We start from the raw sequence: 23,436 nt of genomic DNA on the forward strand, positions 1-23,436 counted from the left end.
GGTCTACACCAGTGTTGGGCAAGTTACTTTTAAAAAGTAACTAGTTACAGTTACTAGTTACTTCTTCCAAAAAGTAACTAAATTACATACTCAGTTACAAATTATAAAAGTAACTAGTTACTTCAGAAAGTAACTATTGCATTACTTTCAAGATTTCTTTTTTACATAAACAACATACACAAATCTAAACTATTTTAATGTTGCTGTGGGACAAAGTGAGACTAGCCTCCAATCAAATGCCATGTATGTAGATATTATAATTACTATGTTTATATAGTGGATCATACAAATACAAACAGAATAGATGTTTTGGAACTTTTGATATGTATTGCCCCTCAACAGGCCACAACTGGGCAACATTAAATTATGCTTGTTAAGCACTATACCAAAAATAAATAACAAATATATACTGATTGATTGAACATTTTAATTAACAGATTGCAGAATGGGTACAATACAGTACGGCTCAATACACACAATTGTTAAGGGTATGCAGACCAGAGAAAGACTTTCGTCTTGTTTACATCAGGGTCCCCCATTTTCAATTCATGACATTTATGACGAAAGTCTTTCTCTGGTCTGCATCCCCTTAACAATTGTATGTATTGAGCTGTACTGTACTGTACCCATTCTGCAATCTGTTAATACACTTTTCAATCAATCAATCAATGACATACACAACATACAGATATAAGAATCTAATCGAATAACTAATCTAATCATGACATTTAAGACATGCATGACATACAGAGATATATATATCTTTGAGCACCTGAAGCCTGTGATATTAAACCAGGAAGTGCAGCACTGTTGATAAGGCTGTCAGCACTGCAGTAGAGCCACTCAGTGCCCTGCGCTGCAAAGAGTGAACACAAAACGCTCATGGACCCGCGGTCTCATGTTGACTGAGTCGCTTGTGTTGTTCGTTGGATTCGTTTTTGGGCTCAAAACGTACACTACACGGACCGCGGTCTCATGCTGACTGATCAGTGATCGCTTGTCTTGTCGCGCTGTGTGTCAGACTCTGGATGCTTTAGACACCCGCCCACCTCCACCTCTGATTGGCTTACCATGACATTTTATTCAACCTCAGCCAATCGTCAGCATGTATGCTTTGCTCGCGCACTGCCCACTAAACAAGGAAGAACATATTATTGCCTCTCGGCGCAGATATCTGTCTGATGAAAGAAACAGGTTCATTCATAGTAACGCGCCGCATTTTTTTGCAGTAACGGTAACGGCGTTATTAAGATTGGAAGAGTAATCCGTTAGATTACTCGTTACTGAAAAAACGAACGCCGTTAGTAACGAAGTTACTTATATCGCCGTTATTCCCATCACTGGTGATAAGTGAATTTCAATAAAGGGCTGTTTTCACGTCTTTTCCTGGGATTACTCAGAATCACCCAAACTATACTAATGTTCACCACGGTATAAAACGGAAATGTACGGATGAAAAAATGATCTGTTTTTTGCATGTTGACTGGAAGAAACTCACTGACAATCGACAACGTTATCAGATCCATAGCTATAATATTTAATATAGTTTTCAGCACTGCAAACACGGCATTCTCCTCATTGAACAAAGCGCTGCCTGGCACACAATGGCCCAATGCCCATAGCGCCCTCTGGCGTCCAATGTGTTAAGCATTCCGTGATGTCAATAATATACCTATTACTTCAAATATGAAAGACTAAATTCTGATATGTTCGACTTAGATTCTTAGATACGGATGATTCCCCCATTGAAAGAGGCAGGGGTCTGTTCTCGTTAGTCTCCGTTATCAAGACAGCAGGCAGAGTGAGCCGACGTCTCTTTAGCTGGCTTATGGATGACAATACCGCAGGGTAACACCCATGTATTTTTTGTTTATTTTAGACAGTTCTTATGGTTTTAACACTTTGAGTGCCAGCGACGAGATTTCTCGTTTTTAATTGTTATTTTTTTTTATTATCAATTTCCATTTATTTTTCATCAATCTAGCCTCACAATACCAGTGGGGATCTGTCTGAGCTCGAACAGGGAAAATACCGCCCCCTATCGTCTCTCCGGATGGTACTGCACCCCATTGGATTGGACTGAATGAAACGCATGGGGAAAAAAGAGTCCGGATTCCATATTTTACTTGTCAGGCATGTAATCCTGTCATCGCCCACCATCAGAACAGAATATGTCTTTCGACCACCCAGCGTTGGATCAATAAACGCGATGGATATTTGGAATGGCGATCAGGAATTGGAATTATCTTTTTGGAGAACATCTGATCTGAGGTAAGGAATCTATTTGACCAGTATTGGGATAATCAGAGCTGTTTTCACCTATAGATCAACGTGTCCCATATGTGTGTGTGTGGCTGTGAGTGTGTGTAGCTGATCAGGAAATAAGATAATAGATTTTTCAGCCCGCTTCTATAGCGTGCATAAGTACACATATTCTATCGATAATCTAGCGTTTATTTGAAAACGATTCATAAATAGGCCAAAAAATGACAACGCGTTTTGTGTATTACAATAAAGCACGATTCCTGCAGAATCTCTTCGACAATGTTGACTGCAAACAAGTCATTGATAAGCGACGGTCGTATTAGACACATAGCCATAATTTAAGATATAGTTTATGCGTTCACAAATGTGAACGCTCTGTCATTGAATAGAGCGTTGGCACTCAACGGGGTATATAGGACTGGCACGGCCGGCACGGAAAGTGTTAAAAGTACTTGAAATGTTTTAGTTCTTTGAGGATTGTTTATTTTCTTTTATTATCTTTTAGGATTGGTTCTTTTATCAAATTGTATATAGTTTTATGGTAATACGTTTTTTCAGTAGTTCCTTTAGATTTGTATTTTGTATAATGCTTGCATTGTCTGTCTGAGACCAAGCACCACAATGTAAACAAGTCCTCAGACTTTATTGTGTTATTTTTTTATCCTTGATGTTGTTTGGCTGAGACGCATATATTTTTTTGTATCATGTGCATACTCTACAATTACAAACATCAAATAAATAAATAAATAAAAAATATCAGACGAGCCTGTGGGAACAGTACCGGTGTTTGCGTCCATGTAAAAGTCCTCCACTCCAATTCCAAACAGAGAGTACTGGATCTCGGCACCGGAGCCTGAGTCAGCGTCCGTGGCTTCCACCGTCAGGATGCCCTTGTTAGGGGGGATGTCCTCTGGGAAAGAGGCACTGTACACCGCCTGGAACAACACGCACACACACACACACATGCACACATGCACACACGTGCACAAATGCATGCAAACACATACACATTCATTTGACGTGCACACGGATTTTAAGGAATGAAAATGACATAAAACTTGCTTTATGGCAGTTTTTACTACACATCCCCTTTTTAACGTTCTCTGGATGAATTAGCCAGTTATTAAAGGCTTTTTTTTTTATCCATTTGATAAGAGTGGCTATTTTGTATTACTGACTTTGGATGTAGTTTAACAACGAGTTAATTAGGCAAATTACATTTTCCTTTTAGTAGTTAACATCTCATTTCAATTATTTAACCGTAAAGCAGTTAGCAATTTGGTCTCACAATTTGGTAAGCAAAAGTGTACATTTGGTAAAAGTTTTAGTTTAATTTATTTCCCCTCCGATACTGACTTAAAACATGTCAGAGTGCCATCAAATTAAGACAATAACACTGGGCCAGATTTACCGAGCTATTTGTGCATCACTTCTGGCGCAGACGTCTGACTAAAGGGCCAACACGGGCTCATCTCCCTTCTGTCTATAGGCAAAGTGTGCTCCATCTCAAACACTCAGGATATTCAGTTCAGTTCAGTTCAGTTCTTTTTTATTTCGGGGCTTTGGACACATAAATCGCCAACGTTTTACCAGCTGCTATTGTCGGGCCCCACCCCTGAAGACTCACGTTTCGTTTTTTATTTGTTTTTTCATTTACATACAGTACATACATAGTACATACATATAGTACACATTACAGTACACACATATAGTACACATTACAGTACACATTACAGTATACCTGCAGTATATAATAGTATATAGTACATAATAGTGTATACAGCACATGTATAATGTGATATGTGATATATACGATTGCCAATGTGAGCACAACTGTACCAAAACACGGAAGAGGCTTGCTGTAACAACGTGACAACGACACGACGTCATAACTATATTCGACTGTCCATTGTGGAATTCAAAAGAGGATAGGTCTGTTTCTCACCTTATTGACGAACGCGAGTAGCATCTTAGCATAACAAAGGCATGTCTTGATGCGAAGGACCACTCCGTTGTACAGGCTTTGACGATTTCTCTAAAGACTTGTCGCGTACTAGATGACGCAAGTGTACTCTTGTGTTCGTTGGCGGATCGCAAACCAATTATTAGGTGCATAACGCTCCCTCAAGTGTGCTCGGGAACTAAACGAGATTGGTAGTGTGAAAGCTGGCCGGCAGGGGAGGGGGGGCTATCGTTCTCGGGAACGGAACGGGGGCAAACGTTCCACCCGGTCCCGCGAACACATCACTCCTGTCCTCCACTCTCTCCACTGGCTCCCGATCAAACACAGCATAAACTTTAAAACACTCCTCCTCACCTTCAAAGCCCTCCACAGCCTGGCCCCCCCCCCCCCTACCTGACTGATCTCCTTCTCCCCTACCGCCCCACCCGTTCCCTCCGGTCCTCCTCCACTGCCTCCCTCACTGTCCCGACATCCAAACTTAAAAACTTCGGAGATCGGGCCTTCTCTCGCACTGCACCCCGACTCTGGAACTCCCTCCCCCAGTCCATCAGAGACTCCCCTACACTCTCCACCTTCAGAGCTCGCCTCAAAACCCACCTGTTCTCCCTTGCCTTCAACCCCCCCCCCCCACCCATAACCCCCCCCCCCCCCCCTCCAACCTGATTGATGTCTGTCTCCAGTCTTTTTGTGCTATCATGCTGTCTCCCCTGTTCCCCCCATGGTCTCATGTTCCTTTTGTTTTTGTTTCTTTGTTGTTTCTTTGTTTTGTTTCTTTGCTTTTGTTTCTTTGTTTTTACATTTGCTCCCGACTATTGTCAGCGACTTCGGGTTATTGAGAAGCGCTATATAAATTAAATGAATTATTATTATTATTAACACTTTGGCTGCCTAAGGTTAAATTCATGATATACCATAGATTGCCAGCGCTATTTGTCTATGGAGAAAGTCCCCTTCTTTGCAGGGCTATAACTTTTTAAATTATATTGCTACATTGCCATTATTAGGGCCCATTCAAAGTCCTATATGTATTGTTCATTGTGTAGCAACGTTAAACTTTTTCATTCACATATTCATAGTAAAGTATGGTCTAATGTATAAGTATGTTTTCATCTCTTTCTGCAGCTTTCTCCAGAACGTGATATATAGCCCCAAATGCATTATATTGATGATGCAATACAGTTTGATGGCAATCAGCGCGATATAAAAAATTCCAACTAGACGTACTTCTAGAAGTTACTACACGTCATCTGATGTTGACCGGATGGGCGAGGGGGCGTTTATAATTCCGTGGGCAGCGTTATACCAATCATCTAATGTGGGTCAAATGTTGATAATAGCAGTTAGTATCGAAGACGGTAACGTTACACGCTGAAACTCACCCCAGTCTCCGCGCGCCATTGGGCGATCATCGTCGAGTAGAAATCTTATCATTATGGGATATATTTTTACCCGGTCCATCTCCAGCTTGTATAATGGTATATACGTCATGTTGTTTATCGAGTTATTGCCAATCGATCACTGTGTAGCGTGACGAGCCAGAGTCCCATGACCTATAGCAAGCGCCCGGAAGTAGTACGGTCGTCATGACAACCTCTATTCAACATCCTGTTTGGCGATTGCGCCGATCGGCCACCAGATGGCGCTCCTGAACCGCCAGAGAGCTCAGTGGGTCCTGTTGGTGGATCTCAGGCCAGCGGAGGGGACATATGAATCCGATCGCAGATTTTTGAAATATTGATATAAGGACGACGTAACGCGTCCTCCGGCAACTTTAGCATGGCCAGCAAAGACGTCTAAAGACGGGTCCCGGCACTCAAAGTGTTAATGTGAAAACACCCTAAGATAATGACTCTGTAGTCTATCACTTCTATAGGCAACAAGCCGGGTCCAACTGAAGATTATGATTAACATCAATCATTCTGGAAGTTCATAACTCTTATCAGATTAGCCATGTTTTAACAATACATTTACATCAACAACCATGAAGATTTGACCATGCACACGATTAACCTCTCTCCGGTTCCGGGATAATCTTTCTCCCCTGAAAACGCCCCGCAGGCCGAACTGAGTTGGTCAACTAATCTTAGGAAACGTTGAAACAGCCTGCAGCAATGGTTGCAAGCTAAATTCCTGCGACCGACCGGTGCACTTTAATGCCTTGCTAAGTCATGTGCATAATGCCACCAGGAGGAAGTTCCTGACACGTATTGATTGTGTAATAATTAGCTGCAGCCTTTGTAATTAAGATGCGGAATGAGTGCCCGTGGCAACTGCAGCACTTTCTCTCACCACCTTGCAGTTCGCCCTGCATTTCTCATCTCAGTAAATCTGGCTGTGAGCCCGATAGCCGGTGTGCTTCTCAGTGCAAAAGACAAAATCCTAAATCCATTGTTTGTCTCCAGTTACTTTTACAGTGAGACACTTGAATAGGAACAAAATAATATTTCCAAGACATTTTGTGGGAGTGATGGACCACAGTGACACATTTACATTTTACATTTAGTCATTTTAGCTGACACTTTGGGTCAAAGTGACTTACAAGTTCTGTACAACATGTCTGCAGGAAGGGTACAACTCTATCGGCTAAGGCTAAGTAACATTGTTAGTTTAAACAGTGTCGAACTTGAGTGCTACAGTCTTGAGTGCATGGTAGTATAGAGTCTAGAATATATTAGCATAGTAGGTAGTATAGGCAAGGTAGATTCCTTAGTAGCAAAGTGCGTGATAGTAAAAGACAAAGATTAAGTATTTATAAAAATTTTGAAGAAGTGTGTTTTTAGTTTCTCTAACGACGTGAATGACGTGGCGTTGCATTCTCAGTGAGGACGTCACCTCCCTTTCATTTTCCCACCCGTCTTCCCTCTTCTTAATCCAGCCTCTTTGGTATTTATTACATCAGGCTGCCCGTGACCACAGAAGAAGAGCGCCGTGCCCCCATTGCATTGTGGCCTCCCCACATGACGTCACAGCAGTGTTTACATTTACATTTACATTTAGTCATTTAGCTGACGCTTTTATCCAACGCGACTTACAAGTTCTGTACGACAAGCCATCAGGAAGGGCACAACTCTATCAGCTGAGCAACAATGTTCATCAAAGTGTTGAGTGCTACAGTGTAGGTTAGTTTATTAGGACAAGTGCATGACAGTACGGTTAGTTAGGGTTAGATTTTTTTTTTTTTTTTTTTTTTTTTTATTCAGATAATGGTTGAAGAAGTGCGTGTTTAGTCGACGGTGAAAGATTGGACGGGTTTCGGCTGTCCTAACTGGGGTGGGTAGTTCATTCCACCATTGTGGGGCAAGGACTGAGAATAGGCGACTTCTCTTTGATGACCCTCCCGGAGCTCGGATAGGAGTAGGTCTGAGGCGGCCAGAAGATGCAGAGCGTAGGGGTCTTGAGGGTGTGTAGTTAGAGACCATTGACCGGAGGTAGGCGGGAGCGGTTCCCTTTGCCGCACGGTATGCTAGGTCAAGGGCCTTGAAGCGGATTCGTGCAGCAATGGGGAGCCAGTGCAGGTCCCTAAGAAGTGGGGTGACATGGGCCGACTTCGGTAGGTTTGAGATCAGGCGGGCCGCTGCGTTCTGAATGAGTTGAAGAGGCTTGGTGGCAGTGGTCGGGAGGCCAGCGAGCAGTGCGTTGCAGTAGTCGAGGCGGGAGATGACTGTTGATTGGACGAGGAGTTGGGTGGCTTCTTTTGTCAGGAAGGGGCGGATCCTTCTGACGTTGCTCAGGAGGAATCGGCAGGTTCTGGTCGTTGCTGCGATGTGAGCAGAGAAGTTCAACTGGTCGTCGAGGACAACACCAAGGTTCTTGGCGGTCGGGGACGCAGTCACAGCTGCATTCTCGACTGTGATTGAAAGGTCGGTTAGGGGGGAGGATTTGGCCGGCAGGTGGAGCAATTCTGTTTTGCTTAGGTTCAGTTTGAGGTGGTTGGACGTCATCCAGGCGGAGATGTCGGACAGACAGGCCGAGATCCGCTCAGAGACGTGGATATCTGAGGGAGGGAAGGAGAGGAAGAGTTGAGTATCGTCGGCATAACAATGGTAGGAGAAGCCATGAGACGTGATAATATTACCCAGTGATTTAGTGTAGAGGGAGAAGAGAAGGGGTCCTAGGACCGAGCCCTGGGGGACACCCGTCCGCAGGGGGCGGGTGGCTGACAGGGTCCCTCTCCATGACACTTGGTAGGAGCGGTCATTGAGGTATGATGACAGCCATGTCAGCGCAGAGCCAGCCACTCCCATTCCTGTGTTATTATGAATGTTAAAAGACCACAGAAGAAGAGCGTCGTGCCCGCATTGCATTGTGGCCTCCCCACATGGCGTCACAGCAGCAGTAAGAATGTTCACCATTGGTGAATGTGGTCACAGTTTTTTTCCATTTCCCATTTCCATTTAGTCATTTAGCTGACGCTTATATCCAAACGTGACTTTCAAGTTCTGTACAACAGGTCAGCAGGAAGAATACAACTCTTTCAGCTGAGTAACAATGTTCGGTCAAACAGTGTTGAACTTGGGTGCTACAGTATTGTGTGCATAGTAGTATAGACATAATAGCATAGTAGGAAGTAATATAGGCAAGGAAGATTACTTAGTGGCAAAGTGCATGATAGTAAAAAACTGTATGAAGCTTAGTGTTTTTTTCCGTTTTTTTTTTTAATTTCAGATATTGATTGAAGAAGTTTGTTTTTAGTCGACGACGGAACATTGGTGGGGTTTCGGCCGTCCTGACTGTGGTGGGAAGCTCGTTCCACCATTGTGGAGCAAGGACCGAGAGTAGCCGGCTTCTCTTTGATGACCCCCCCCCCGGAGCTCGGATAGTAGTGGGTCTGAGGCGGGCAGAATATGTAGAGCATTTCCTGTGTATCTAGAGCCTTTTCATATACCAGTAGTCCATGAGACCCCCTGCCAAGTTCTAAATGCGGGCGTTATCCATCTTAATGGAATTTTCAGTTTGAAGATGAATTCCGCCACACAGTACCTTGGTGCAATATTGAATACGTGCGTCTTCCTATGATCGAGCAATTGTCAAATATCTGGAGCCAGGTCCTGCAGCCTGCGGCGTGCGAGGGATTACAGCGGGGATTTTGGAGGGATTAAGCAGTTACTTTAGCATGCACATCAAATATAACTTTCCCTTTAAACTCTGTCGAGAAATAAGCCGCGAGGAACATCGTGGCCGGTGATAGAAAATAGGATTAAGAGGTGACGGGCCGTGCAGAGAGGCCTGGACATTTACTCAATCAGTGCAGGCTCTACATCGTATTGCACTTTGCTGCAAAAACACTGCAGGGCATAATCCGTCCGATAATTTAAAATCGACTTGAGATGCGAGACGCTACTTTGGGGCTTAAACCGCGGGATATCGAAGAGGGACACCGAATATACGTGCGGGACAAAAAGGACAAAAGCAGCCTCGAGAGTTTTGCGAGCAGACGCTAAACTTTATTCACTTCTTAATGCCTCTTTAATCGAAGGACAAACCGCAATAAGTGACATTATTTATGAAAAATTTTATTATTATTATTTATAATGTGCACAAATGGGGATTATCTGTAGCAACACTGAACAACATAATCTTAAGGTCCCCTGGGTTTGCTCGGAACAGGGTACATCTGCATTTCACTATGATGCTCATGGAATGAACTCCAACCGTCCTTAAAGCTTGAGATTCTCAAGCGGCTGGGTGGCGCAGCGGAGATTGCGCTCGTCACCAACGCAAGAGACTCCGGTATCGAATCCGGGTGTCAGCATTGCCTCCGGCTTGGGCCAGCCGTCATATACTAACTCATTGGCAGAGTTAGCGGGTGGGAAGTCGATGGGTGGTAATCTGGACGTTGTGGACAGCGACTCCTACAGGTCGGTTGGGGGGACGCCTGCACAGCAGAGACAGGAAGTATAGCGGGGGTAGCGTGAGTCTCCCACACGTTACACCTCACCAATGAGAGTCCGCGCGGGCAGGTGAAAAGATGTGACAGGCTGCCTCCTCGTGTACCGGAGGGGACACGTGATGCAAGGCTTCTATCCTCCCTACAACCAACCAGTGGGGGGCATAGTCGAGCAACATTCAAGACAGGGGAGGGGAGAATTGGAAACACGAAATCGGGATGGGAGAAATATAGAAAATAAGGAGAAAAAGTGGATAAAAAAATTAATAAAAGCTTGAGATTCTCCCCTCTGTTGCATAGTTTAAAACCTTGATCTCCAACCTTTGTCAATCAAGTTATACGTGTTTTGAATTGATTTGTTATCCTTACTTTTTGCCTCGCCTTGTCGTCTTATTGTTATGATTTTATATGCCGTGTGATATGATATGTTTTTTTTGTGTGTGCTTATTTCTGCATGTAAGATAAGATAAGATATTCCTTTATTGATCCCCTCGGGGGAAATGTACACTCGACTCGACACACAACACGAGGGAAACCTCATGTTGCTTTTTGAGTTCAAATAAAGGTTTGAAATGAAATGAAATGAAATGGAAGTTATGACCGGCGCCGCTCACCTGACTGCAGATGGGGCTGTTGTCGTTGGCGTCCAGGATGCTGACCTCCACGGCGGTGCGGGTCACATACTGTCCATCGCTGGCTGTGATGTTGAGCAGGTAGCGGGCCTGCTGCTCCCGGTCCAGCAGGCCGCTCACGAACACCTTGCACTCTCCTTGCACCAGGGCCAGTCCAAACACGCCCCGCGGGTTACCGCCTGGGGACGACGAGAGGAACACGCCATTATGGGAAATGTGCTTTACGGTCTTCTCCAGAGTCAAGCTTTTCAAGTTTCTTTATTAGTTGTCATACAAAAATACAGAGTACTTTTATATAAAATGCTCCAGAGATTGTGCTAGATAAAAAATAGATAAGTATAAAATAAGTATAATAAGTATAAAATAGAAGTCAAGTGCGTAGACAAAAGTGTTCAATGTACATATATACAATATATACAATGCAGAGTAGAAAAGTAACTAAGTTACAATGCAATATACAGTACAATGCAGACATGGGATGAGGTACAATTTAGGTACAATTTACAGTAAGGTGTGATGAGGTATGAGTTGTAGTGCAAATTCTTTACCAATAAATATAAAGTGTGTTAGGTGTCTAAAGTGGGTAAAGTGGGTGCTGCAGTGAGTTGTTTGTTTAAAGTGAGTGTGTGCCGTGTGTGGATGTGTGTGCTGTGGGTGTATTTGATGGTTTGTTACATAGTGTTATTGTCATTTAGCCTTTAGCATCCTGACGGCCTGGGGATAGAAGCTTCTTCTGAGTCTCTGAGTCAGACGAGAAGATAGACACCGATCTCCTCTCTGTGCGCTCAGTAGAAAGCTATTCGGCCGCGAGCTAGCTTAGCTCGGCACAAATGAACGGAAGCAAATATACGGACCGCTTGCCTATAGCTGTTGGCCAACAACACCTTTAGTTAGTGGTCCGTATCCGCTTCCATTCATTTGTGCTAAGCTAGGTTAGCTTGCAGCCGGATAGCTCTCTACTGAGCCGAGCGCACAGAGAGGACATTGGTGTCTTCTTGTCTGTCTCTGGAGAAGACGGTAAGCGCATTTTCCATAATGTTGATGTTTGTATAACTAATATATATATATATATATATATATATATATATATAACTAATAACTCAAAGTTACAGTATTAACAGGTGAAAACAGCATTTTATGTAAAATCCCAGCAATGCATTCCCCTCACTTGATTACCCTTTAAACGAAACGACCAAGAAGACAAGACATGCTGTTGCTTTTCAAATTGTGGTCACTCCCTCCCTCGCTCATGCTATGATACTCATGGACGTTCTGCGAGGGACATTAGTAGAACGCACGGGCAGGTCATGTAGCTGCTTCTAGCGACACCAGTGATGACAACTTAGCACTTTTGTTGCTAGATTTTGCAACTTTTCAGACTATACCCAAGGTACTCAAAAAGTACCTAGCAACACAAATGTAGCTACTTTTAGAATGTATTTGGAAACTTTGAGCAACTTTTGAAAAGTGACTGAAACGCATGCATTTTCTAAATGACACAAAACACAACTATAATTGTTCAGAATGTGTTTTACTGGGTAATAAGAAAATAAAACAAAAAATCTATGATTCACCTTGAGCTTGACCTTGTTGTTGTTATCATGTTAGCTGTCTAGCAATAAGCCACATAAAACAGCCAAATACAATTATTCATGTGTGGTTTTGCCGTCGGTTTTATTATGTAACGAAATATCTGATCATAAAAAAACACTTGAGTAATGTCATTGTGTAATCTACGTAATGATGCAGTCACCGCGCAATGACATCACAACGTCATTTAGCAACGTTTAGCAACAAACGGACCTGCCTTTGGCAACTTCCCTTGAAAATGATGGGAAACAGATGGAAATTAGCCTCGTGCTAAATCCGAAATTTTTTTTACACTCCACGGTGTTCATTAATTGTGCATTGTCCCGTCCAAATAAACAAATTATTAAATGAGTTGGCAACACTGAGCAACACTCTGCATCTCTCAGAATCATCACCTCGAACGGCACTATGCACCCCCCCCCCCCCTTCCCCCCTCCTCCCCCAGCTGCTAAAAAGCACTGTGGTGTGAATGTCGTTCACAGATCCGCGGCATCATTGCCAGAGGCAGCGTCAAGACGGTTCAGTTCAGCTCAGCAATTAACCCTCTTCAACTTCTCCTGCGGTGATTTGTGTGCACGAGTGACCGAGGTGAGAGTCTACTCGACAACCCTTGCCAAGAGAGACGTTACTGCTCCTTGCTCGTAAGTGTATTTTGATCAAATGGGTAAAAGAGCTTCGGCCTACACTCGATCAATGCTACCGATTCCCCCCCCCCCTAGCAAAACGTTTTGTGCATTTTGAATAGAGGCAGCACTTAGTATAACTGTAACTGTAAAGGAAAATGTTGCAGATGTGTCACTTAATTATTCCCTCATGGAACCTGCACAATATTATCGTTACTCTTTCATGAGGTGGTAGATATGTAACTGCTGAAGTACTACAATCTGCTTTCCATTGTATACTTTGCCCTTTCTTTTCTTTGTCCTTTGCTGTTTTAGTATTGTTAGTTTAGTATCGTTAATGGTGCTGTAAGTGGTATTTATTTGTTTGTTAAAATGTTTACGTTTGGGGTTCGTGAGTGAGCGAACCTCTAGCCGCCTAGCGTTACCTGGTGGGTAATTGCAATGTCTACCTGTCCTAATTACACTCATTGGTACCTGGTGTGGCTCATTAAATGCCTCTTCATATTCTCCCCTGTGTCACACAAACCCTGTCAGCCGACCACTAAACTGTAGTGTCCATGAAGTATACCTACATTATCGCTCCTTGAATGAATTGAATGAATGAATGAATGAATTTTTATTCACACACACACACGATACATTTTACATGCGAGTATCCTCATGTGATAACATGACGCAAATTGTGTGCATGTGCCAGGTCTCCCAAGAAGCTATTTAAAGCTTTTGGAGGGAGCCTGAACACAGATACAAACAGAATAAGAACAAACAAAACAATAACAAATAAACAAAAACAAACAAACAAAAACAAAACAAAAAAAATACAACGTGGGTAGGTTTACACACCTACCTACTAACTGACATATAACAGAGATACATAATACAGACAATTTTATTCCTAAGTTATAATTTTAATTAGAGATATGATTTAAGGATTATTATTTAATTAAATTAATTATTTAATTATTATAGGAGGATAAATTCGTTCGCTATATGTGTCTGAGTCGCCGTGTCACTTTGATTGCCGATTGTATTCGTCGTTGAAAGTTTATATTATCGCGTGTATCTGCAGCACCGTCGTTTGATGTGCTTACCTTTCAGCGTGTTTTGGAGACCTTGCTTTCTCCCCTTTATTTCCCCCCGATTATTGTATAGACTGAGTATCCTATGTATTGTGAAGCGTATTTAACGTGTTTTGGAGACGGAGATTTCTCCCCTTTTGTTTATCTGCCATCGTATGCGCGTTCATTGATCTACTCTAATTAAAGAATGAAGTGCTTTGTTTGAAAACCAACATCTGCCTCTCGTCGTATCTGTTCTGTACTGCGCCTGGGTCCAACACACACCTGCTACCAAACCGTAACAAAAAGAAGTGGTCTACATGTTAAAATAATAGGTCTACACTCTGACAGCCATCACTGATAGAGATTGTCTGGTCAGTAATGTGGGTCTGCAGTAAGTGGGAAATACATTTTCTGGTATCCCGTTTCCCAATCCCCAATCAGGAGAGAGAACTCCAAACTGCAAAAATGGTCTGACAAAAATAAGTAATAAAAACTAGTTTTAAGCAAATGTGTCCTTGAAACAAGTAAAATAATCTGCCAGTGCAGTAAGCACATCTGGCTTGGCAAGATGTATTGCTCTCTCCTGATTGGATACAGTGGGACGAGATACCAGAACATTTCTTTTCTGTTTAATGCAGAGTGGAGGGACTGAGAGACCCATGTTACTGATCAGACATCAGTCTATATCAGGGATGGCTGTTGAAATGTAGAGCTATTTAACACATATTTAACAAACATAACATATTTAATGCTGTGAACACAATACTGCAAAAGACCTGCCTAAACCTGCCGTTTTGCTACAGTACACAAAACAACCAGTGAAGTAGGTCGACTCTGCATCACATGACAGCAGAGCGGTGTAATGGATGTAATGACACGGTCCTCTGATAGAGCAAGAGTATGCCGAGTTTAAAAAAGTTATTCAGTGTTGGCATGGTATTTATAATTATATATATAAATATATAAAAGAAAGTATCGATTTTGGCACCTTTAAATCCTTTAACCTTTTGGCTTCGAATCAAATAAATTCAAAACGATACCCGACCCTCCTCGTCAGTCCCTCCTCACCAGCAGGGGTGCAGTGGTGGTCCCACGCGTTGCCACGCCGTCCCGGCAGTGTTCTGAGCAGAAGTACCCGCACGGATGTGCACGCGCGCGCACACAAAAATGCGTTCACAACTTTCACTCCACTCGTCGCGCCGTGCGCCAAGTACCCGGCACTTATCTATCACCTAGAAGACTTTGCATAATAATAGGATACCCATAACACAACAAAGAACGAGAAGTGCAAAACCAAAATACAAGCCCTGTGGGGGTTTGCTTGATCTGTGGAGCCTCTCACTATGTGACAAATGGTCCCGACTGGAAGGATGAGGCATTAAGTTGTGCTTCAGAAGCAAACTGTCCTTCCATAAACTGTAAGTTACATTGTTAATTTAGTTTGTATTTACTTTAGTTAATTCAATTAAAGAAATTGTAACTACAATATTGTATCTACAATTACATTTAAAACATTGTTTGTTTTTCAACCATATCTGTTGACAATATAATTTCTTTATATTATATTGAAGGATATTTTCAGCTTCTCTATTTCAAGGCAATTATTTACAAAAACGAAACAAAAACGAGTAATTTCCTATACAAACATGTTTCCTACTATTGATGCATAATAATCATCTGTTCTGTGCGCACGCGAGGGAACATGCATGCGCGTGCGCGGTAGCGTGCACGTGGCGTCATTTAAACAGCGTACAGGCACTTCTGATATTACGACTGCTGCACCCCCCGCTCACCAGTGATGTGATATCTGACCAGGCGGTTCTGCTCCAGGCTGTCCCCGTCCCTGGTGCTCAGCACCGCCACCACGTCCCCGAGGGGGTCGCTCTCCCGCACCGCGCCCCGGTAGTACTCCCTCTCGAACCGCGGGGGGTTGTCGTTGACGTCCGCCACGGCGACGGTCACGGCGGCGGTGGAGGAGAGCGAGCGCAGCTCCCCGAGGTCCGAGGCCACCACCTGGAACCTGTAGCCGGAGCACGCCTCGTAGTCCAGGCCGCTGGCGGTGGTGATCCACCCCGTCTTGCTGTCGATGGCGAAGACGGAGCCCAGTGTGGCCGTGGGGCTCGGGGCGGTGGGGGAGGTGCCGCCGCAGTCTCTTTGGGTCGACTCCAGGGTCTGGCTGAGCAGAGCTCCGAGGCTATAGGTCACCTGGTGTTGTGGACGAGAGAGAAGAAACTAGGGCCGTCAGTTTATCGCGTTAATTAGATCAATTAATTACACAGCAAATTATCGCGTTATGAAAATTAACTCAAGATTTTGAAAAAAAATCTCATTCTAAATCTCATTCATTCCATAAGTACGTAGAATAAACATTTACAATTTTTTTTTTTTTTATATGGTCCATTTGCATGTTCTTGGTATCTGATTCTAGGGACATCTATGGATCTCAGGGAATGTATTTCCAGTGTCAGAAATACTGTGTCTGTTACTAGGCTTGAGTAAATTGTAATGAACCAAATGAGAATATCAGTTTTCTTTTATTTTTATTTTCTTGACTGTGAATAACACCATGCTAAAATTGACCAGACCTGAAAAATCTAAGCATATGAATAAAGGGAAGATGATTAAACGGAAGGTTTTGTAGATACAGTACTGAATTCTGCCATCCGGACACTATGCCATTTGAAATATGATTATAGAATAATAGAATATCAGGCCTAAAATGGTTATGCGATTAAAAGGCGATTAATTAGATTAATGAATTACAAATCCTGTAATTAATAAGATACATTTTTTTATCGCCTGACAGCACTAAAAAAAAACATATAGATGGAGTCTTTCAAAATATCGACTGTGAATACTGTATGATGGAATTGACGTAATCTGTTTTGTACGTATTGTAAATTGGAGAGCGGAATACTCTGTGTACTGTATATTATGAAACTTGGTAGCGACGCACCTGTCCGTTGGAGCCCCAGTCCGGGTCCAGGGCACGCACCTGGATCACCCTCGTCCCGGCGGGCATGCCCTCCATCACCGCGGCGACGTACGTGCTCGTCTCAAACGCCGGATTGTTGTCGTTCACATCTAGAACCTGTGCAGTGACAAATCATCCTCTGAACTCCGTACATGACCCATATTTAATAAGACAGTCTGTCAGTCTGTCAATCAGTTAATCAATCAATCAATCTCCGTCCGTCCGTCTGTCTGTCTGTCTGTCTGTCTGTCTGTCTGTCTGTCTGTCTGTCTGTCTGTCTGTCTGTCTGTCTGTCTGTCTGTCTGTCTGTCTGTCTGTCTGTCTGTCTGTCTGTCTGTCTGTCTGTCTGTCTGTCTGTCTGTCTGTCTGTCTGTCTGTCTGTCTGTCTGTCTGTCTGTCTGTCTCTCTCCCGTCCCTTAATACCAACGGCTGAAGTGCCCTTGAGCAAGGCACACAACTCCCAACTGCTACAGTGGAGTCGCTCTGTTGGCCAACAGTGTCAGACTGTGGCTGTGCTGGGCAGCTCCTAGTGGTCAACAGTGTCAGACTGTGGTTGTACTGGGCAGCTCCTAGCGGTCAACAGTGTCAGACTGTGGTTGTACTGGGCAGCCCCTAGCGGTCAACAGTGTCAGACTGTGGTTGTACTGGGCAGCTCTTAGTGGTCAACAGTGTCAGACTGTGGTTGTACTAGGCAGCTCCTAGTGGTCAACAGTGTCAGACTGTGGTTGTACTGGGCAGCTCCTAGTGGTCAACAGTGTCAGACTGTGGTTGTACTGGGCAGCTCCTATAGTGGTCAACAGTGTCAGACTGTGGTTGTACTGGGCAGCTCCTAGTGGTCAACAGTCTCGGACTGTGGTTGTACTGGGCAGCTCCTAGTGGTCAACAGTGGTCACACTGTGGTTGTACTGGGCAGCTCCTAGTGGTCAACAGTGTCAGACTGTGGTTGTACTGGGCAGCTCCTAGTGGTCAACAGTGTCAGACTGTGGTTGTACTGGGCAGCTCCTAGTGGTCAACAGTGTCTGACTGTGGTTGTACTGGGCAGCTCCTAGTGGTCAACAGTGTCAGACTGTGGTTGTACTGGGCAGCTCCTAGTGGTCAACAGTGTCAGACTGTGGTTGTACTGGGCAGCTCCTAGTGGTCAACAGTGTCAGACTGTGGTTGGACTGGGCAGCTCCTAGTGGTCAACAGTGTCAGACTGTGGTTGTACTGGGCAGCTCCTATAGTGGTCAACAGTGTCAGACTGTGGTTGTACTGGGCAGCTCCTATAGTGGTCAACAGTGTCAGACTGTGGTTGTACTGGGCAGCTCCTAGTGGTCAACAGTGTCAGTGGTTGTACTGGGCAGCTCCTAGCGGTCAACAGTGTCAGACTGTGGTTGTACTGGGCAGCTCCTAGTGGTCAACAGTGTCAGTGGTTGTACTGGGCAGCTCCTAACGGTCAACAGTGTCAGACTGTGGTTGTACTGGTCAGCTCCTATCGGTCAACAGTGTCAGACTGTGGTTGTACTGGGTAGCTCCTAACGGTCAACAGTGTCAGACTGTGGTTGTACTGGGCAGCTCCTAGTGGTCAACAGTGTCAGACTGTGGTTGTACTGGGCAGCTCCTAGTGGTCAACAGTGTCAGACTGTGGTTGTACTGGGCAGCTCCTAACGGTCAACAGTGTCAGACTGTGGTTGTACTGGGCAGCTCCCAGGTGACCTACCTTGACCTCCAGGTCCACAGTGGACACGGACTCGATCAGGTCTCTCCTCATGGTGGCCGACACCTTGAAGCGGAAGGTGCTGACCTGCTCGTAGTCCAGGCGCTTGACCAGGCGGATCAGCCCGCTGTCCCTCTCCACCAGGAAGCTCCCGTCCCGGTCGCTGTCCGGCGTCTCCCCGCCCACCGCGGCGAAGAGCGCCGCCTGCCCGGGGCCCAGGTAGACGGACCCCAGGGCCGTGCCCACCGCCGTGTCCTCCGGGACGGTGAAGGAGTACTGCGGCTGGCTGAAGGAGGGCACGATGGCGTCCGGCGGGAGGACGTGGATGAAGGCGGACACCAGGGAGTGCTTGGCGGGCGAGCCTCCGTCCGTGGCCTTGACGAAGAAGGAGAGCACGGTGCCCTGGAGGTGGGTCACGCTGCTCTTGGTCATCATCCACCCACTGTCTGGCTCCACCTGGGGGGGAGGGGGGGAGGGGGTAGCCAAATGTTATTCTCAATCAATTTAAAGGAACACGCCAACATTTTGGGAAATTAGCTTACCGTCTTCTCCAGAGAGAGACAAGAAGATAGATACCAGTTTCCTCTCTGTGCGTTCAGTAGAAAGCTATCTGGCTGCACGTTAGCCTAGCTTAGCACAATGAATGGAAGCGGACATGGCCGGTTAGCCTTCGGGAGAGGTGTTAGTTGGACAATTCCTAGGCCAACCGGTCATGACATATTGAAATAAGGGCATTTCCGTGTCATACACCTCTTGAGGGTTTCCTGGATTTCCCCTGCATGTTTCTCCTCCTTTTAAATACTGCTTAACTCTTTCTCCGCCACGCATTAGCCTCATCCTGTAGCAGCTACCGCCAGCGCTGTAAACGGTGGGAGTCGCTCACCTTGTTTGCAGGGCTATAACTATTTAAATATTATAGCTACATATGCAATACTATGGCCCATTTGACATCGAGTATCCATCGTTCAAGATGTGAAAAAGGAATCTTTTTTCCATCCATACATTCTCGTTTTATACCGTGGTGAATATAAGTATAGTTTTAGAGTGGTCTAGGATAATTCCTGGAACGCTAGTAATAGGCCGCGACGCATATTATACTTAATCCATTGGCATTTCGTCCCTATACACACTACAATTAAAAATTCAAATGCATATGATCGGTATATTATGTTCCATCATGCATGCATGAAAGGGGGGGGCGGGGGCGTTTATGATTAATTGATTGTCTATAACGGCATTCGTTAGTACAACAGCATACGTTGATCGGGGCGATGGCAATGAGAACAATGGACAACCAAGCTGAAATTAACGTTAGATTGCTCTTACCTCTGGCCGATGATAATCCAAAAAGAATATTCCAATTATTTGATTGCCATCTGCTATGTCCATTTGGCCCACGTCATAACCCCCAAAAGCATAATGATTCTGGCGTCCCGAAGGCGATTCAATGCGATCGGGTGTATATCTTGATCCATGTTAGATAACTCCGCCCCGGATGACGCACAGCCCCACACACAGAGACGCAAAGGGAGTGCAACATCGGCCGCATACCGCCAGATGGCGTATCGGACCGTTGCGATCTCAGACACATTGCCACACAGTACCACAGCATACCTGGATCATGTATGAATGGAAATAGCGAATAAAAGAAATAACGATCCAATAACGAGTATACTCGTTGTTGGCGTTATTCGATTGGCGGGCTATAACGAATATACTCGTTGTTGGCAGCCATTGAGTTAAAGGGATAGTTCAAAATGTTTTCCGACCCCTAGCCCTATTTGCTACTTACAAAGGTGACAATAATACGTACCTTTTCAAACACCGACTCTGCATTCCGAACTTGGTTTGACAAAGGTATAAAATCCATTAAAGAATTAGATAAAAATTTTGTTAAAAAACTGTTCCGTCATGTCCCTAAAATAAAGGTATTTCAATTATTTGTGAAACCATGGGTTTGGATAACCGGGTCTCCCTATCCAAATGAGAGATTCCTGAGGACGGGACTTTGGAACAGATCTATCTAACGAACAATGGGACCATAGCTTGGAATCAGTTTTTTTTAATCCAGTTTAAAATCTTACACAGAATTCACTATACAGTGAATCATGATATCACAAGATTCAGACTGGCCAGGATATCCCCCAATGTCAGAGATGCCAGTAACCAATGTGGGCACACAGTCTCTCCAGCTGATCTCATTCATATATTCTGGTCTCAATCTAACAATGTTTTGGTCAAACATATTTGATACTATCAAATATACTATCAAATATAATATCAAATATACTATCAACTATACTATCAAATATAATATCAAATATACTATCAAATATAATATCAAATATACTATACAAGCGCTTTGAGATGCCTAATGTAAGGGGTTATATAAAATAAATGTATTATTATTATTATTATTATTATTACTATAGGCCTCACGATACGATATTAAAACGATTACTAGAGTCACAATATTGTAATGTCTCGATATTGTAATGTCACGATATTGTAATGTCACAATATTGTAATGTCACGATATTGTAATGTCACGATATTGTACTGTCACAATCTTGTAATGTCACGATATTGTAATGTCACAATATTGTAATGTCACGCTATTGTAATGTCTCGATATTGTAATGTCACGATATTATAATGTCACAATATTGTAATGTCACGATATTGTAATGTCACGATATTGTACTGTCACAATATTGTAATGTCACGCTATTGTAATGTCACAATATTGTAATGTCACGATATTGTAATGTCACGATATTGTACTGTCACGATATTGTAATGTCACAATACTGTAATGTCACAATACTGTAATGTCACAATATTGTAATGTCACAATATTGTAATGTCACAATATTGTAATGTCACAATATTGTAATGTCACGATATTGTAATGTCACAATACTGTAATGTCACAATATTGTAATGTCACGATATTGTAATGTCACGATATTGTACTGTCACGATATTGTAATGTCATGCTATTGTAATGTCGCGATATTGCGATATATTGCGATTATGGAAAACTTTAACATCTGCAACACAAATAAATATATACACCATCTGTTTTATCTAACACGATTCAGTCTGCTCACCTTATTCTAATCATTTTTATTGCAGTCAAATGGGATTGTCAAGCAAAAACCCACTTTATTTCAATATATAATATCGGCACGCAAAATAATTGGTGGTGGTTGGTGGGTGGTGGGGGATGGGGGATGGGGGATGGGTGGTAATGTTCTAGAAACAATGTAAAGAAGGTAAAAGAAACAAGGATGACGTTGATTGGTGGAGTCCTTTCGCAGCACAATCCATGCTGTTCCTCATAGTAGCTCTGATTAGTTGGCCACCAGCCAACACAAAAAGTCAATGGGGTCACGGTCCTGTCTGAACACGCTGACTGAGGCTCACGGAAACTCACTCCGGCGGTGCAACACAGCGTAGATTTCCATGAGCTTCCGTCAGCTTGTACGGACGGGAGCGTGACCCCATTGACCTTGTGTGGCTAACTATCCGGAGCTACTGATGAGGAACAGCATGGATTGTGCTGAGAAAGGCCTCGAGTGGATCAATGCAACTCAACTGGGGTTGGGCTAGGGGTCCAAAACCCCATCAGAACTATCCCTTCAGTTATGTATTTTAATTAGGGCTGTCAAAATTAATGCTTTAACTTTGGAGATTAATTTAAATTATTTAAAGCATTAAAATAAATGTATCTAGATTCATCTATGGAGTGAAAAATCTTCAATCTTAGCGCCGCGGATATAAGAAAGAGGTCTAGCTGAGTCAATGTTGATGGTTTTGTTGAACATCTGTTGAACATTATTTCACAGGAGAGAAACTGTATTCAAAGAAAGCTATTAAAATAGTCTTTGAATCTAAATACACTTTATTTGTGTTGATTTTACATGAATTCCATGATTTTACTCAAGTAAATATCTGTTACAAGCTTCGGTCTTAAGTAGAAAAATGCTATTTTTAATCTAGATTCATCTAGATTAATTACAAAAAATTGTGAGATTAATTAGTTAATATTTCCTTTAATCTATTGACAGCACTCATTTTAACATGTAAATACATTAAAAAGATTACAAACGGAATAAAGGATCAAAAGGATTCAAACCGCAGCCCGCTGACCTCCAGCACGTCCACCAGAGGGAGACGCGCCTCGCTGTACAGGGAGTAGGTGACCCTGCCGTTGGGCCCGGCGTCGGGGTCCGTGGCCTGGATCTGCGTGACCAGGGAGCCGCGGGCCACGTTGGCCCTGATGCTCATGCGGTACTCCACCGCTCGGAAGCGGGGGCCGTTGTCGTTCTCGTCGGTCAGGATCACGCGCACCGTGCAGAAGGACGCGCGGCCTGGAACGGCAACAACAGGTTAAAGGGGAACTATCTTATAAATGGCCTTTTTCAGTGTTTAGCATTGTTTCCTAGCTATGTGGACTTATATTAATAGGATCTATGTCTCTAATTCTCATATTGGCGCATTCTTCCAATTCTCCTCGCACAATATTCACCCTCACTGAACTGAGTCATCTGAAAATGTGCTGATTTCTGATGTCAGAGAGACTCAGCTGCATGACAATCAGCTGAGTTTCCACACAGTTCCCACAGTGGTTGGAGCCCAGGCTCAAAACAGCTTAAGATCTTGAGGTAGAAAAATGCTGTTTTTGAGGACTTGATTAGAAATACAAAACAATGAATTAAAAAAAATAAAAAATTAGATTG

General features: G+C 43.7%; 1 protein-coding gene across 1 annotated transcript in view; it reads right to left on the bottom strand.

Annotated features, from left to right (window-relative positions):
• LOC311247581 (protocadherin Fat 3-like) overlaps nt 1-23,436 on the bottom strand; it is a gene marked incomplete at both ends in the record, with an annotated part of 404,408 nt that overhangs the window by 128,990 nt on the left and 251,982 nt on the right. The window contains 6 exon segments of the mRNA XM_084338612.1: nt 3,047-3,200; nt 10,730-10,926; nt 15,815-16,226; nt 16,978-17,112; nt 18,695-19,147; nt 22,847-23,067. Coding sequence (XP_084194738.1) covers nt 3,047-3,200; nt 10,730-10,926; nt 15,815-16,226; nt 16,978-17,112; nt 18,695-19,147; nt 22,847-23,067 — 1,572 coding nt within the window.

The sequence above is a fragment of the Notolepis coatsorum genome, assembly GCF_963971535.1.
Source record: "Notolepis coatsorum genome assembly, contig: SCAFFOLD_101, whole genome shotgun sequence".
Taxonomy (NCBI): Eukaryota; Metazoa; Chordata; class Actinopteri; order Aulopiformes; family Paralepididae; genus Notolepis; species Notolepis coatsorum.